At 32.5% G+C, this 16,097-nt stretch overlaps 1 protein-coding gene across 1 annotated transcript; it reads right to left on the minus strand.

Moving 5' to 3' along the window:
* Positions 1-728: 728 nt before the first annotated feature.
* Positions 729-5,870, minus strand: LOC111615966. Its single transcript, XM_023357397.1, has 2 exons — positions 5,829-5,870; positions 729-1,625 (listed from the first exon to the last, which is right to left on the minus strand). The coding sequence occupies exon 2, from the start codon at positions 1,607-1,609 to the stop codon at positions 938-940; it is 672 nt and encodes a 223-aa protein (XP_023213165.1). The 5' UTR covers positions 1,610-1,625; positions 5,829-5,870; the 3' UTR covers positions 729-937.
* Positions 5,871-16,097: the final 10,227 nt, after the last annotated feature.

A 16,097-nucleotide genomic window follows, 5' to 3' on the forward strand; every position in this document is an offset into this window, starting at 1 on the left:
TTCTGGGACAGATCTTAATGTGAGATAACAAAAACCGTCAAAGAAATCGCTCAAAATCAAGCAAAAAGACTCAAAATTGTAGTATTTTTGAAATCTCCCAATTTCACTTTTTATCAAAAACATCAAAAACCATAAACACTCGAAATTTTAAATTCCCCAAATCTCAATATTTCGAAACTAAAAAATTTCAAGGACAGATCTCGTGGGAGATTTCAAAATTCACTAAAAAAAACTTAGAAGAAAACTATCCCCTAATCGCCTTATTTTGAGATGAAAAATATTTACCACCTTTTCTAACGCACCCAAGAACCATAGTTTAAGCAACATATATTAAAAAATAAAAGAGTTTTTAAGCATAAAAACCCTCAAAAATATTATCTCTCTCCCCGAAAAGATAGTATTCTTTCTACTACATTTGTGGACCATCCCCAATAGGGAGATAAAATAAAGTAACACTACTTCAAAACGTTCTCCTCCCGACCGAAAAACGACTGTTTAAAAAATCGGGAGATTATTTTATTCACGCAATATTTTATAGAGCAACCCGAATTAGCAGCTGAAAAAATCAGTAACCAACCATCAAAAAATGAGATACACTAAAAAAAATCTTGAAAACCTCAATAATTTAAAGAGAAAATAAGAAAAGTCTCTAGGATTCCTTGGAGAACTCTGGATTGGGAATAGAAAAGAATACTAAAATCAATATTTATAAAATATGGTATTTTTATTTCTAAACCAGAAAAAAATCACATGACATACGTATCTTGAATTTTATTTTGTATGTAGTCAAATTCCAATAAAGACAAAAATCATGACTTTTTAATGAAAATTTCACGTTTTTATAGCATTCAACGTCACAAATTAGTGTCAATCTTTTGTTTACCATGAAAGCGCGATTTTCAATCCTTTTGCAACTTTTTACAAACATGGTTTTTTTTTAATTTGTAAAGACGAAAACAAGAAACTCAAAACCATCAAGTAATTCACCAAAAACCCATCTGGATGCATCACGTTCTTCTTGAATTATTTTTAATAATTCTGTATGATCTACGTGGTAATTGGTATTGATGCTACCATGAGAATCAATTACAGCATTTTGTTCCATGTAGGGCAAACAACAATTTTCAATCACCTCACTGGCATATTTTTCAATGACCTTCCGATCGCATATTGATGAAGTAGCTCTTTCTAGTGCTCGAATGGCGTAGGGGTGTGACGTCACTAATCCACATACATTATAATCCCCATTGTTAAGGATAGTACTTATCAATCTTGTTGCTATTCTTTTGTGTCTAACTAATTGAGAAGTAACAAGCTGCGTAATCCAACAGACTTTACCTAGGTTTTTGGTGCTAAATTCGTAGTAAAATGCATGACCAATTAACTTTGATGATTCACACATTGATTTAGCGATTGCAGCACCACACTTTTCACTATTAAACAACAGCATCTTTTTCATCAGTTTTACACTCATCTTGATAGGTTGACCTGGATGAAGACCCTTGTTGCTCCATATTCCGTAATTGGTAGAGAATAAGTTGGACATTTCAACAAGCAGGTCATCATTTTCGAGCAGTTCAACACCACTAATAACATTAAACGAGTTCATCGTCTGATGCCAATGACTGTAACATAAAAAAAAATTAATTTTATTTAGTTAGACATAAAATACGGTAGGTACTGTACGTTTGGTTCACACGAAACCGATTTACATTTCAATTACGCTGGAACCCCCATTAGAGGATATACAGTACCTCCGTTTCTTACCATCCTTGCCTCCTTGGTATGATAGTCTGGTATGCAACGGAACCTCGGAATTTTTGAAAATCTTAAAAATTCTTAAGAGCTTAGCAGCTCTACGTCATATTTAATTTGGTAATTATACAGTTAAGAGAATATGAGTTTTTAAAATTATTTTATATTAAAAGAAGGAATATTTAATAGACATTCAGAAAACGCATAACATTTTCCCGGACGACCCGTATATAAAGTGCTATAAACAAAAATTCACAGGACTACTTGCCGATTGTGGTCCGTTCAAGACGCCATCGTTTAAGCTTGTTTTCGTCGCGGGGCGGCACATTGGACGGCGGAAGCGTCGCGCGACATTTCTCGGTGCAAACCGGTTACGTGACTACTCACTGGTCTCCGCCACGCCCCGTGTTTTCTGATAACTTATTCTTCTCGCAGAAGATTTCGCTGACATCATTAATAGAAATATTAAAACATCATTCCATTTTAAATATGGATTAAAATCAACATATAACAACGTATGATAATTCGATAAATAACTAATAATTCCACTGTGCTTTTAAATAGCCTAATCTCTTCCATGTCTTAAGCAAAACTAAGTTTTATTTACATCATCCTTTCTCAAAGTGGGCGATAACGCCCCCTTGTGGGCGCTGGAGGCTTTCAGGGGACAGTAGAAGGCTCAGTGATTAAATATGAGTTTTATTTCTTCTCATTGAAACATTCTTTTTTCTCAGATATAGGATATGGGTCACACCCTATCTATCCTATCCATATAATAATGCATGTTTAAACATTATATTTGCAATAACTGTTTTTAAGACATCTTTTTACATTACCTGTTGCGTAAGTTAAAAAATATGGGAGCACTAGATTTTTTTTAATCTGAAAGTGGGCGGTGGTTGAAATAAGTTTGAAAACCTGTGATTTACATCAAGACAATAGACATCTTATGTTGCATCTGACTAATATTTATCATCATAATATATATCAAGCAGTGGCGTGCCGTGACATTTGATGATAGGGAAGCTGTGTTTCTGTAAGAAGCCGACATCCAGGGGCAATCAGTCAATTGCGCGTCAGCAATGGTCTAGGGTCCATTCGTATCGTTTATTCGATAAGCCAGTAAAAACCGTAGACTTCTTTAAATGCATCTTTAATATCACAATTACATTCCGAATCGCTAGCCAAGATTTAAGGGCTACAATTAAAAATAAAATAACAAAAACTAACTTGGTAAAATAAAATGTGTGATGGATATACACATTTGTGATGGATATACACATATACATACCTGGTACAAAATATTCTTCAATTGTATGAATATACTTTTAAAGATAATTATAATTAAATATAGCTTTGTAAAGAAACGTACATAAAAATAACATAAAATCTTCTTTACTTTTTAAATCTTAAAACAATCCATTTCGTCAAATTGCTCCCTACGAGTGGAATCAGAGACAGTCCTGCTAGGTGTGCGGTGCGTGCATGCACGCGGGTTGCCAAATCCCGAGGGTGCCGATACCCGTCAATTTCAAATGCCTCTTTTGTCGCATCACTAATATACCTCAAAAGACGCGACAGGGTTCTTGTAGATTTTAAACTTTTCTCGTCATACCTGTAAAAATCTAAATATGTTAAACTTAATAGATTGTCCGTCATTTGTTTTCTAACTAATTCGTTTTAGGACCAGGTGTTGTCCACGGAAATTTCCAAAATTTACAACTTTTTGGTCACTCTCGTCGAACTGGGAAAATGTCTGTCTTTATTACATCTAATATTTTGAAGAAATCAGTCTCCACTGTACTCGACTTTAGATTGGTTCAGTTAGGCTTTTGTTTAAATAAAATTTCGGCTCTTTCATCAGGGTTTTGTTTATGTCCCCAATTCTCTAATCGCTTAATTATTTAACTACTTCTTAAGTACAGTAGAAATAAGTCGAAACCGGTTACTTTGTACTCGAATATTTGTAGTCTCGGGAAAAAAGTGGAAAGACAAATTTTTATGACAAACGGATATATAAATTGTAAATGTAAGTAAAATATATTCTAGAGCTTTTTCTGTACCTGGTGCATCTCTCTCATTCGTTAAATTTAGTTGTAAATGATGCTACGAAAGTAACGGTTGAATTTTTAACATTATACAAGAATTGTACACTTTTTTTCATCCCCTTAAAGATGGGATATACGAAATCGTAATATCACTGGTTTAACATCGAAATCCGTGAGTAATATAAAATCGAAGAGCGGAATAAAAATATCAAATATTTTAATGGATTTTTTTAACTTCTGTCAACTATACAGAAATATCATAAAAATATACCAGTAAATTCTTATCGGTTGGGTTAAGTTATAAATCTACTCGTGATTCGCGTAATCGAGCGAGGGCAACCAAATATCTAGCGGGCAGGTGGCTAACAGCCCAGAGCCGGTCCTCGATAGAATTGGATGCGGTCGGTATACGTGTAGCATCCACCAAGGTCCTAGTCTTCCACCAGCTAAACTGGGTGAGGTTGGTGCTCTGTAAAGCGCATGCGCGAATCTGGTTTTTTGGATGCTGACGATACAGCGCTTCCACTCCACCACTAATATTCGAATAAAGTGGGTGATCGCTTAACGAACAGATCGGTTAACGAACACTTTCGCGAAAGATTTTTATGATCGGACAACGAACACATATTCGGATAACGAACACTTGACTGAACAAACACAAGAAGAAGCGACGTAAAATAACGAATACCGATTGGTCTTCCTTTGTCTTCAGGCAACAATTCGAAAATTTTTGGAGCGCGGAAGACGTCGACATCGACGTTCTACCCAGTATACACTGATCGGATAGTATTCCCCCGAACTTTGAAACTCTCCCTTGTAATTCCAGCCTTTTATATTTCTGACAGAAACAATTCTTTTACGTTTTCTTCTGAAAATGCGGATTTATGCCGATATCTGCTATTAAAAATCTTTTGAAGAAGTGGGAGGATGTCATAACAACGGTTTTAAAATGGCATCCAAACCAGGTTGAGGTTAATAGGCCTAGGGATCTCTACAATTACAATGCTATTAATTACTTTTGAAAAATCATNACTCGCGATTCACGTAATCGGGCGAGGGCGGCCAAATATCTAGCAGGCAGGCTGCTAACAGCCCAGAACCGGTCCTGGATAGAATTGGATGCGGTATACGTGTAGCATCCACCCAAGGTCCTAGGCTTCCACCGGCTAAACCGGGTGAGGTTGGTGCTCTGTAAAGCGCATGCGCGAATCTGGGTTTTTAGATGCTGACAATACAGCGCTTCCACTCTGCCACTAATGTTCGAATACACAATAGCAATCTTATTTTTTTTTCACATGTAGTATAGAAATTTGTAATAAGATACATAATGCGGTTATAATAAAATATTGTGCGATTAGTTTCATATAATTAAAATTAATATGTATTTATTTTTTAGAAAATACAAGGAAAGCGGCGCATCCACCGCTTCCTTTGACGGCACCCCACTGATATCAAGATAGAATTATTATCGTTAGCGAGTGGTTTTACCTTTGTTGTTTCATATGGTCATTCATTATTTATTATCATCATCATCATGAAACACGTCAAAATCTTTGACGTGTTTCATGATGATGACGTGTTCAGAAAGCACCGAGAAATGCCGCGTGACGCTTCTGCCGTCCAATGTGCCGCCCCGCGACGAAAACAAGTTTAAGCAATGGCGTCTCGAACGGTCCACAATCGGTAAGTAGTCTTGTGAATTTTTGTTTATAGCACTTTATATACGGGTCGCCCGGAAAAATGTTTGCGTTTTCTGAATGTCTATTAAATATTCCTTCTTTTTAATATAAAATAACTAGTAGCCCGGGACGCTCCCTAGTGGGCGTTCTTTACAAATTCCCATGAGGCACGTTCGATGAAAGTTTTACGCGCTTAATTTTTAAAAGTTCAAATAAAAATAATTTATTGTTCAACAAAAGTATGAGGTAGTCCTATCGTACGGTAGGAGACACGACGATAATTAAAAATAATTATTTAGTGTTGTTAAACATTCTATAAATACTATAAAATAGTTTGTTTATTTACCTTCGCTGGTAACCCTCGATTACAGTGGTTAGAATATATAGTGTGTCGTTCACTATTATATCTCTACAATAGTTAGGTTCTCACTTTTACGCCTCACCAGATGGCACTCGCATCGGTTGTAATGTTACATAGATCAGTTTAGACAAAGCATTTTGAGTGGTTTTTCGTTTGTTTTTTACTTTGTGTAGAACGATTTTCGTCCCATTTTTGAAAAAACAAAAAACAAAAAAATAAATGTCTGAAGTTTATAAAAATAAGAACTTACAAAGGCATTTTTTTGTACCTGGTTGCAAAACTGGAATTAAAGGACAAACGTACATTATTTTCGGCTCCAAAAGATGAAGAGCTTCGAAAAAAATGGAGTAAGTTAATTCCTCGTGTTGATAAAATTTTTGATGAATATTGTTGTATTTGCGAGCTTCATTTTGATGAGCAGTTTATTGAACGGAAGACTTCCATGAAGTGAATTTACCATCTACGTATTGGTCTAATTTAAGTAGTTTCAAAATTCTCCTAAGATTGTTATTTTTGCAACTTGGAATTTAAAAACTGAATTTTAAAGTATTTTAACTTCAAAGTTTGGATGTATGGCCTTAAAAGCTTGCTTGATGGATCCAGGTAAATTTGTCATCATGAAAGAAAATGCTGAGGGTTTAATTTCTTGTACTGTAATTGTTGGAAGCACTATTTTAAAACATTACAATGTTTTAGAATCAATTACTACATTAGAGAACATATTACAGGAAACAGATAAAATGTATGAATGTCAGGGAATAGGCCAAATAACTGAATTTAATGGACTTGTAGATATAGTTCCAAAAAACATTTTGACTAAAAGTTCTTTCATTTATTATAACATTTTTAGGAGTCAAAAATGTTCAAGTGTTGCAAATCAATCCTTAAAAACGTATTTATCACATAAATATGTAAGAAAAACTCTACTGGATAAAATATCAAAAACCAAGAAGAAAAAAACAAACCAGTCAAATCAACAGAAAAAAATTTTAAAATCTCTACAAGAAGAATAAAAATTTTAATGAAAAAAAAACCAAAATTTGAATGAAGAAATTAAAGAAACAAAAACAAATATCATCATTTGCTTGTTCACTTAGCAGTAAGCTTGAATACAGTATCTACCATTAAAACAACAGTTTAAGGAATGTCAGGTCTTCTGAACAAAAAAGTACTAAAGGAATGATGTATGATGAACAGTGACTGCTAAAATACATCATTATGAGAATGAAGAGTTCACATTTATATGAACACATGCGCATAAATAAAATACTAGTTTTATCAAGCAAAACTTGTATTAAAAAATATTTTAAAAATTTTAAGGCTGGTTTTGGATTTAATGTAAAAGTATTTGTTGCTCTTAAAGAAAAGACACAATATTTAAATTCTTATAGTAAACATGGTAATCTCCTATTTGATGAGATTAAATTATCTGAAGGGTTACAAATTATTTGTGGATCTTCATTGTGGATCTTTTACAACAAAAGAAATGAAAGAACAGATGTGTGATCATGGCCTTGTACTATTATTTCAGCCTTTTGTAGGAGATTGGGTTCAAATTGTAGGAGTATTTGGAACACGTAAAAATGTTAAAGGAAATATATTAGCAAAACTTTTAATAGAAGCTATTATTCAAATAGAAAAAGCAGGCTTATATGTTGATTCTGCCACAGGAGATGGAGCAACATGGAATAGATCTATGTGGAAAGAATTTGATATTGGTGTTAATAATAATGTGATACAATACAGAGTAATTCACCCCTATGATGAATCCAGATTTTTGCATTTTATTTCAGATTTTCCTCATCTTATAAAATGCTTAAGAAACTGTTTTCTTAAAATTAGCATATTCAATACTCCAGATGGTAAAATTAATTTAGACTTTCTTAAAATGGCTTGGAAGGAAGATCAGAAGACTGTATCATTAAGAGCCATGCCAAAAATATTTAAAGTTCATTTCTTTCCTGATAATTTTGAAAAGATGCATGTGAGTTATGTTTCAGTTATTTAACACTGAAATTTCAGTTATTTAACACTGAATACAGAGAGACCTTTTAATATTTCAGTGTTAAATAACTTTCAGTAAATATATTTCAGTGTTAAATAACTGAAAGTTATTTAACACTGAAATATTAAAAGGTCTCTCTGTATAAAGATACCCTTGCACAATATGGTGATTCACAACCAACAGTTAACTTTATTGCATGCATTGGAAAATTATTTAAAATAATGACATCACATGCATATAAAGATGCATTATATAATAATTCAAAAGAAGTTGATTTTTTGGATTTTATTAAAAAATGGGAAGCTCTTTGTGAACCAAAAGGTTTTGGATGTATAAGCAAAAGTACATCAGATGGATTAAAAATCACAGTGAAAAGTACTTTGTCTATTTTAGAATATCTATCAAGAGAATTAGGATATAAATATTTGATGACAGCAAGATTAACTCAAGATAAGTTGGAAAATCTCTTTAGTATCATTAGACAATCCAAGGGTTGTAATGACCATCCTAATCCTGATGAATTTTTAACTATTGTGGAATGTTTGAGATTTTACAATTTAGCTAAAACACCAAGAAATAGCAATTCTTTTCCCAATATTATTAGCTCTTTAATATGTCCAAAACAAACAGTTTATGAAGAATGATCAGTCCAGATTTTTTAGAATTGATAATTTTCTTGAAAGTGAAAAATTACTAAAGGCTAATGAATGTTTAAAATGTGAGAAACTAGAACACTCAGATATTGTTCATCAACACAGTAATTTGCAATTAATTTATTATATTTCTGGATATGTGGTAAGAAAGTTTTTACCGAAAACATCCTGCACCGATTGTAAAAAGTGTCTTGATGCAAAATCTATTAATGCAACTGATATACATCCAGAATGTGCAGGTTTTACAAAGGAGTTTGATAAAGGAGGATTGACTAGTTATTGATCCACGGTAGTTAGTTCTTGAACAAAGTAAAAAAAAAAAAGGAAACGTCTACTAAAAATATAGTTAATCTAACTGAAGCGCAACCATTTTTGTCACCATAGTTAACCAACGCAAGATTTCTGATTGCACTATTATGGCGAAAATATGGCAGAAATCTAGGACAAATGTACGCGATTGGGACTGGAAAACAGCTGTAGAGCCTATCGATAGGAACAAAAAAGTCAATGGAACCATGCCCGTACGGGCGACCCTTCGCGAGATATAGGCTCCCCCAAATGCCTATAGGTGAACTTTTTGAGATTTGACGATAAAATAAAAAAAACATTCGTACTTTCCCAACAATAACTTTAATCACAGAATAAATGTTTTCGGTCAATTTACAGGCCTGTAAACTGATCGAAAATAAGGATGGCAAGACTCAAAATACATGAGTAAACTGTAATTTACTAAAATGTCGAGAACACTCATCTGCAAAGTAGATTGCAACGAATTATGCAACAAATAATCTTGCCAAGACAGACTATAAAAAATTAATTTTTCTATATAATATTCTTAATAGTTATTGATTTGCTATTTCAAAGGATTTATTAAACTACAATTATTTAATTTGAAAGTTGACTAATAGATTTCTTTATTAAGCCAATACGTACTGCACATTAATAATAATATAATAGATAAAGAATGCCTACATCCCACAGTTCAGAAAGTAGACTAGAGAAACAAATTAAAATACTGTATTAAAAACAGATAATAAATTTATCATCGAAAATAGCATAAGGAAAAGTTAAAACTACTTTTAAAACATCTTTTAAAACAGAAAAACAAAAATCAAACTGATGAAGGATACTGATGAACCCAAAATGTACATATTAGTTTAATAAAGAAATTTCAGTAAACTTTCAAATTAAATAACTGGTTCGATAGTTCTTTGGAATAGGAAAATTAATATTATTTTTCCTATTTTTATTATTTAAGGATTAACATGTCTAGATTATAATAATAAGTATTAAAACTTTATCACCGAAAAGGGATATTTTAAAAAACTTCTAGAGACTCAATTTTTACCTAGAAGTAGATAAATTTAATTATTATAAAGGAAGAAACAAAAATTTATTTGAAAAAAATCAAATATTTCGTTTATTTGGGTCTCTACTTAATAAAAAACGATGAAACACCATTTTGCATTTTTATTCAAATAATATATTTATAAATAATATGTAGCCCAAAAAGTAGCCGATGCGCTAAATGATATTTTTTATGTCTTTTAACTAAAAAACGTATAGTCAAATTTGGCGCAAAATAGCCATATCCGGCAACTGAACTGAACTGAACTCTTATTAGCGCTCAAGATGTCGCACGATCGATTTCAAGGAAACAAGTGAGCGCGAATTCTATAACAAGAAGTCTCAAGAATCAATCTATCACGTCTCTTTTTGAGCAACGCTCTTAAATAGCCTTTTAGTAGGACGGCGCTACATTGAAGGATCAATGGGAACACTTACACACCAGAAAATCGGACCATGGAATAATTCTACCGTTACAAAGTAAAGCATGCATGGCAAATATAGCCGTTGCTATAGTAATCCGAATCCTATTGGAGCAGGAGCATTAAGTTGAGAACATGAGCTATTGCCACGTTTAAGCAACCTATGTTTGACCCGAAACCACTAGCAAAGAACTCGATGCACGTTTGCTTCAGTATTAAAGAGCTCGTAATTACACACAAATCGTTCGAAGGAAAACGGCAAGCCAGTCACAATGTGATACGAGTAGCGCTCGTGTTAAGCGAGTGCTACTCGTATCACATTGTGCTGTGGGCAGAATACGATGTTGCCATCTAGGGACTCAAAATAACTCTAAACATTCAACTGGCATTTACGCCACAAGATAGCAGTGGCAATTGTATTGTACATTTTCCCCTCAACTGGCGCTTATTATAAACGACAAAATTCACTGCATCACTGACCACTGTCTCTATTTAAACATTATTTTGTCTATGGAAAAGTATGTTCTAGCATCAGTTGGAACTTTTCTTGAATAGTGAAGTTAATTTTCTCTGAAACTTTTTCGCATTTAGAGACTGTGTTAATATTGTGCGTTCCTGAAGCCAGTTTCGGTTCTGTGCATGCTATGTGATGACGTTATTAATAAGACTGTTAGGATCCATTTATGAAAATAACTTAAGGATAGCTGAATCATAAAGCTTTTAAAATAATAGAGATTTATAGATTTCGTGGGAAATAGAAATCCACTAATGTTTTCATCTTCAAACAGCGATTAGGAGATAAGTATTTCCTTTTAATTTTTAGGTATAAATGCCTCGATTATTGATAATTTACATGATCTTATGCATTCCCACAAGGAAACCGGCTAAAAATGCTAGCAACTTTTTTGATGGAGGATAGTGTTTTAGCGGCTTCGCTGCCAGTATTCATTGAAGTTTTTAGCGTTTTTAGGGTATGAATGTTGTGGGATAATTAGATTTTGGATTTATCACAGACAGAGCGTTTTGTGCTTTCTATGCGCATGTGCCTCGAATTTGATGATTTTTTAAAATCTCCCATAAAGGTTGTCCTAGAAATTTTAGAAGCTTTTAAAACCCAATCTTTTTCTTAAAATATTGCTGATTTTTGGGGTTACGTTGGCTTATTTTAAGGTTTATCGGATAAGAAAGTGAAATTGGAGGTAAAATTTTGGAGTTTTTGTACCTGTGGTTCCATGTATCAAGATATGGATTTTAATGATTTTTATTAGTTTTTTTTTATCTCCCACAAGATCTGCTGTAGAAATTTTAGGAGTTTAAGGGTATAAATGTGGAAAAATTAGATTTTGAATATTTTCATAGTTTTTTGCGATTTTTTATGGGCAAGTGCCTCGAATTTGATGGGTTTTTTTAGTGAATTTTGAAATCTCCCAGAAAGTTTGTCCTAGAAATTTTAAAGTTTTAAAAATTTGAATTAAAAAAATACTGCCGATTTTGAGGTTACAGTGCTTTATTTTAAACCTTTCAAAATTGGGAGATTTTGTGGAGGTTTACAATTTAAAGTTTTTTCCCCCTTGGTTTTGTGAGGTCGAGTATGGTTTTGTTTTTGCTATCTCCCACAAAATCTGTCCTGAAAATTTTTATGAGTTTCGAAATATTGAGATTTTTGGGAGATTTAAAACTTCGAATGATTTTGGTAGATTTTGAGAGGATTTTTTATGGTTTTTGGTGTTTTTGTTATCTCCTACAACAGGGGTGGCGAACCTATGGCACGCGTGCCCAAAGTGGCACGTAAGGAGAAATCATCTGGCACGTAACGTATCGTGCGATTTTGATTTATCGTTTGTCTTTTTCAATCATTGTTTCATTTATTCTAATTAAAGCATTTTCGTTTAATTTATTTAAATATCGTTATTCGAAGTTTAAAACTTTGGCACGCATAAACATCTTTAAAGCTAACAAGTAAGTATGCTTACAGTATGGAAGCGGGCTCAAAAAGGTTCGCCACCCCTGTCCTACAAGATCTGTCCCAGAAGTAATATTTTATGGACATATCTTACTAATAAAAACAAGTAATTATGAACTAATAAAAATATAAATTTTTAAAATATCTTTATAAATTTAAAATATTCAAAACTTAATTTCATTATTCCTAAAACTTCGTAAAACATTTTCATTTAGTTTAACTTTCAATTCAGATAGAGTTCACTGTTCGGTTAAAAGCCGTATTCATAAAAGTATAAAATGTAGGACGTGTTTTAGTCATTCCCACCGGAAATATTTCTGTTAGTTCTGAATTTGGAACAATTCCGACCTGAACTATCCCTTCTACTTCAAGGCATAAGGTAAAAATCCGCTGGAAAAATTTATTACCAGAAAGAAGCGTTAAAACAACGGGAAGTTTTCTCGGTTGTTGTAGTAAAGTTGTGTTGATGACGAGTAAAGACCAACATGAAATACAGTTACAAAACAGTGAACAGGATGCTACAGAAATTCACATTCACAAAAGAAAAGAACAAAAGAAATAGTCTAGGACGAATGCTAAACATGCAATACATTTAAAGCCAATTTAAAAGAATAATAATTTCAAACTTTCTTTAGGATATTGGATAAAGATTGGTAATTGGTAATTTTGTGATACTTTTTAAATTTATCTTCATCAAATAAGTAATGTAAGATAGATTTGAAATTTCACTCGAAGGTGGCGTCGAATACATTAAATTTGAATTTTGTTCTTTCTAGTAAACTGTTACTTTTTAACTGTTAACTGTTAGCAGAAATATTTCTATTATAAGAAGAAAAAAAAAGGATTATCGTAGAAGTGTTGAAGGAAACTAGTTTTATCTTAAATTTACAAACAAAATATTGAAAGTAAGTGAGTTATTCTTTGATATTTCAATAAATTAAGAACTGGAGATATATTTAAATACGCGGTGATTATTGTTTTACTGTATAGTGCGTTTAATTTCTTTGGCTATTTGGACAACATTCTTAGCTTTCGCAATAAAATTCTAGACACATCAAACACAAACACTGTTCAATAATTATTGTCGATTAGCGAAGTAAAATAATGCAACGTATACGTAATGTTAGTTGCATGTATCCTGAGTATTTTTCATATTTTTTAGGTCCAAAAGGAGATACGACAAAATAACCAATATGTCACGAAATTATTACTCAAGATGTCATCAAAGATACTTTTGAAAGCCACCATGATGGTGAGTGAAAGAAAGTGTTCAATATACAAGACATTTGTGTGGTCACAATTTTAATGAAAATGTTAAAAAAACGGAGCACAATTAATGCAATGTGGTTTCTGTTTGGTTTGGCACTACACGAAATGCTAGGCATCAATTGAAGAAGGGTAAGATGTGATAGCGATTCAGATAAAGATTGAAGTTTTGTGTATGCACGTACTGTACAGTACATTTATGTACATAGTACAGTATATGATAAAATGAAATTTATTATTTATAAATTATAGTACAGTGAAACAGATTTGACCAATGACATTTTAGACGAGTTCAGTAAATAAACTAAGTACATCAGTGCATATACGGATCGTTTAGTAAAAGAACCGATTCAGCGTTCAGAAAACTCAGTTGCTTGCATTGCCAGCACTAAGCGTACTGTGTTTAGACTTTCTATCAGTGCAACAATGTAGCTGCTCCTACGTGTTACTAATTTCGTTACGAAGAGTACGAATTTTCTTTATTTTTGAATGAAGAATTGTTAGACAATTGAAAACGGTGTGAATGTTATACAAGTAATATTGTACAATGTTTTTTTTTTTTTTAGTAATAGCAAGGCTCACCAGTGGTCGAGTGTACCACTGAACACTGGTCAATAGGCTGGCCACTTGGAGTTTTCTGGGTATTCTTCACGTTTGTAACGCCTAAATTGGGACTAATTTCCCTAAAAGACCTTCCGGGAGGATTTCCCCCTCAATAGATCGTCCATGTTTCAAGTTGTCTTAATCGAATAAAACCAAACTTAGTAATAGTTACCTTGTAAACCTTATAAGAGTTACTTTTCCGACATTTTGAAAGCATACACTGATTGTCAGCAATTCTTTGCTATATTATACTATTTTCTATGCATGGTAAAGAAAAGAACTGGTACTGATACCAAGTTTATTTACTGAATTCGATTTTTATTATATCGATTAAAGTTTTCAAATCTACTTATGACCTGATTTACACCTAAGTTAGTATTCATTATTTTAACAAAATTTACGGCTGTGAATAGTGGTAATTTTATACGTAGGAAATCTAACTTGTTTTACTTGGGACTTCAGATACAGATATATACTTGTCAATAATCGATCTTGATTCAAAATCCTATACTAGCCTGGAGCCTAGGCTAGTATTGTGTGATACAAAATTTACATAAAAAAGAACCACCGCAAGTCCACGCTTCTCTTTTTTTTTTTTTAGAGTCTCGCGCAATCCAAAACCGTTACCGAATGAATGTTTATTTTCTTTTTGAATGTTAATGCAAATTATAATGCAAGTTTTATTTAATCCTGTTAATATATTTTCGTTATAAATTGCAAAAAAAGATTTTAATGAATAATTTAAAAAGATAATAAACAAATAAATAAAATAAAAGTGTTAAAAAGGATTAAATAGCGGTTTAGCGTAATGGACACTTTCAATAGGTTAGCGCGCGTTGTCTGATTTCATTTAAAATAAAACCGTCATTTAAATTTGTTTTAAAATCTATTGGAATTTTTATAATTTTTAAATGTTCGTGTAATTTTCTTTACTAACATCTGGCAACTGGCTTTAACACAGTGGGTAGTGGCAGCATAATTTGTTGGGCTACAGTTTGAAAAAATTGTAGTCCTATAAATTCTTACTGTCGTCCGTCCGTCCGTCCGTCTGTCTTTCTTGAATCTCGAGAACGGAGAGAGTTAGATGAAGTCCGAGACCAAATATGAAAATCTTGGGGACTGGAGGCCCGATTAACTATAAACGAACTTCTGGTTTGCACTGAACGTCACGTTATTTCAATTCAAAACTTCCCCTGAAAGTTAATAGATAACCGGCACAACTCCATTGTTAAAGGAAAAGTATGATGTACAGGGGCAAGCCAGTACTAATTTGAAGTGGAGAGAATATATTTTAAATTAAATAAATTAAAAATATGATTAAAAATTGTAACCCGGCATTGTGACGATGTCACAGTAAATAATTGCTCGTATAATTGTATTTTATTGCGCGAATATGTTCTCTCAGCCTGATTTTCAGTTCTCTTCCTGTTTCTCCAACGTAATAGAAGGGTGGTTGGCAACTGCAAGAAAATTTATATATCACATAATCGGTTAACAAATGTATTTTTTATTTTTCGTAGTGTCAAAATTATTATTTAATTGTATAATTATTGTATTGTATAGGTTCGGTGTTAAAACAATACATGGTCTGAAAATTTTTTGAAAGTTTTCGACTAAACTATGTAGTGTACTACATATACGAAACTTTAATATAAATCGGCTCTTTAGTGGTAATTTGTTTATTCATGATAAAGTTTTCAAACTGGAAATTCATCCAAAAAGACAATTCAAAGTGATTAATTTTACTCTTCTAAAACATTTTCCTGTATGATAAGTTTAATATTTTAACGTTAAAATGACAAATTTAAGAAGTACAACAATTGAATAAAAGAACAAAAAATTCTGAACACAAATAATTTCTTTCTGGTCCATTCACTAAACGTTTTTCTTTGAAAATAGGCTAAACATATGAACAGGATCAGTTTTAAGTCGAACGGATCTAGTATTTGTTAAGGTTGGGCCTATATATGAACAATTATTTTAGAATATGATCAG

This window comes from Centruroides sculpturatus, unplaced genomic scaffold (assembly GCF_000671375.1).
Source record: "Centruroides sculpturatus isolate CEXI.00-Female unplaced genomic scaffold, Cexi_2.0 scaffold216, whole genome shotgun sequence".
Classification (NCBI taxonomy): domain Eukaryota; kingdom Metazoa; phylum Arthropoda; class Arachnida; order Scorpiones; family Buthidae; genus Centruroides; species Centruroides sculpturatus.

Bases quoted from the DNA above. Each gene is read 5' to 3' on its own strand.
- LOC111615966 (XM_023357397.1), bottom strand. From the start codon at position 1,609: ATGAACTCGTTTAATGTTATTAGTGGTGTTGAACTGCTCGAAAATGAT.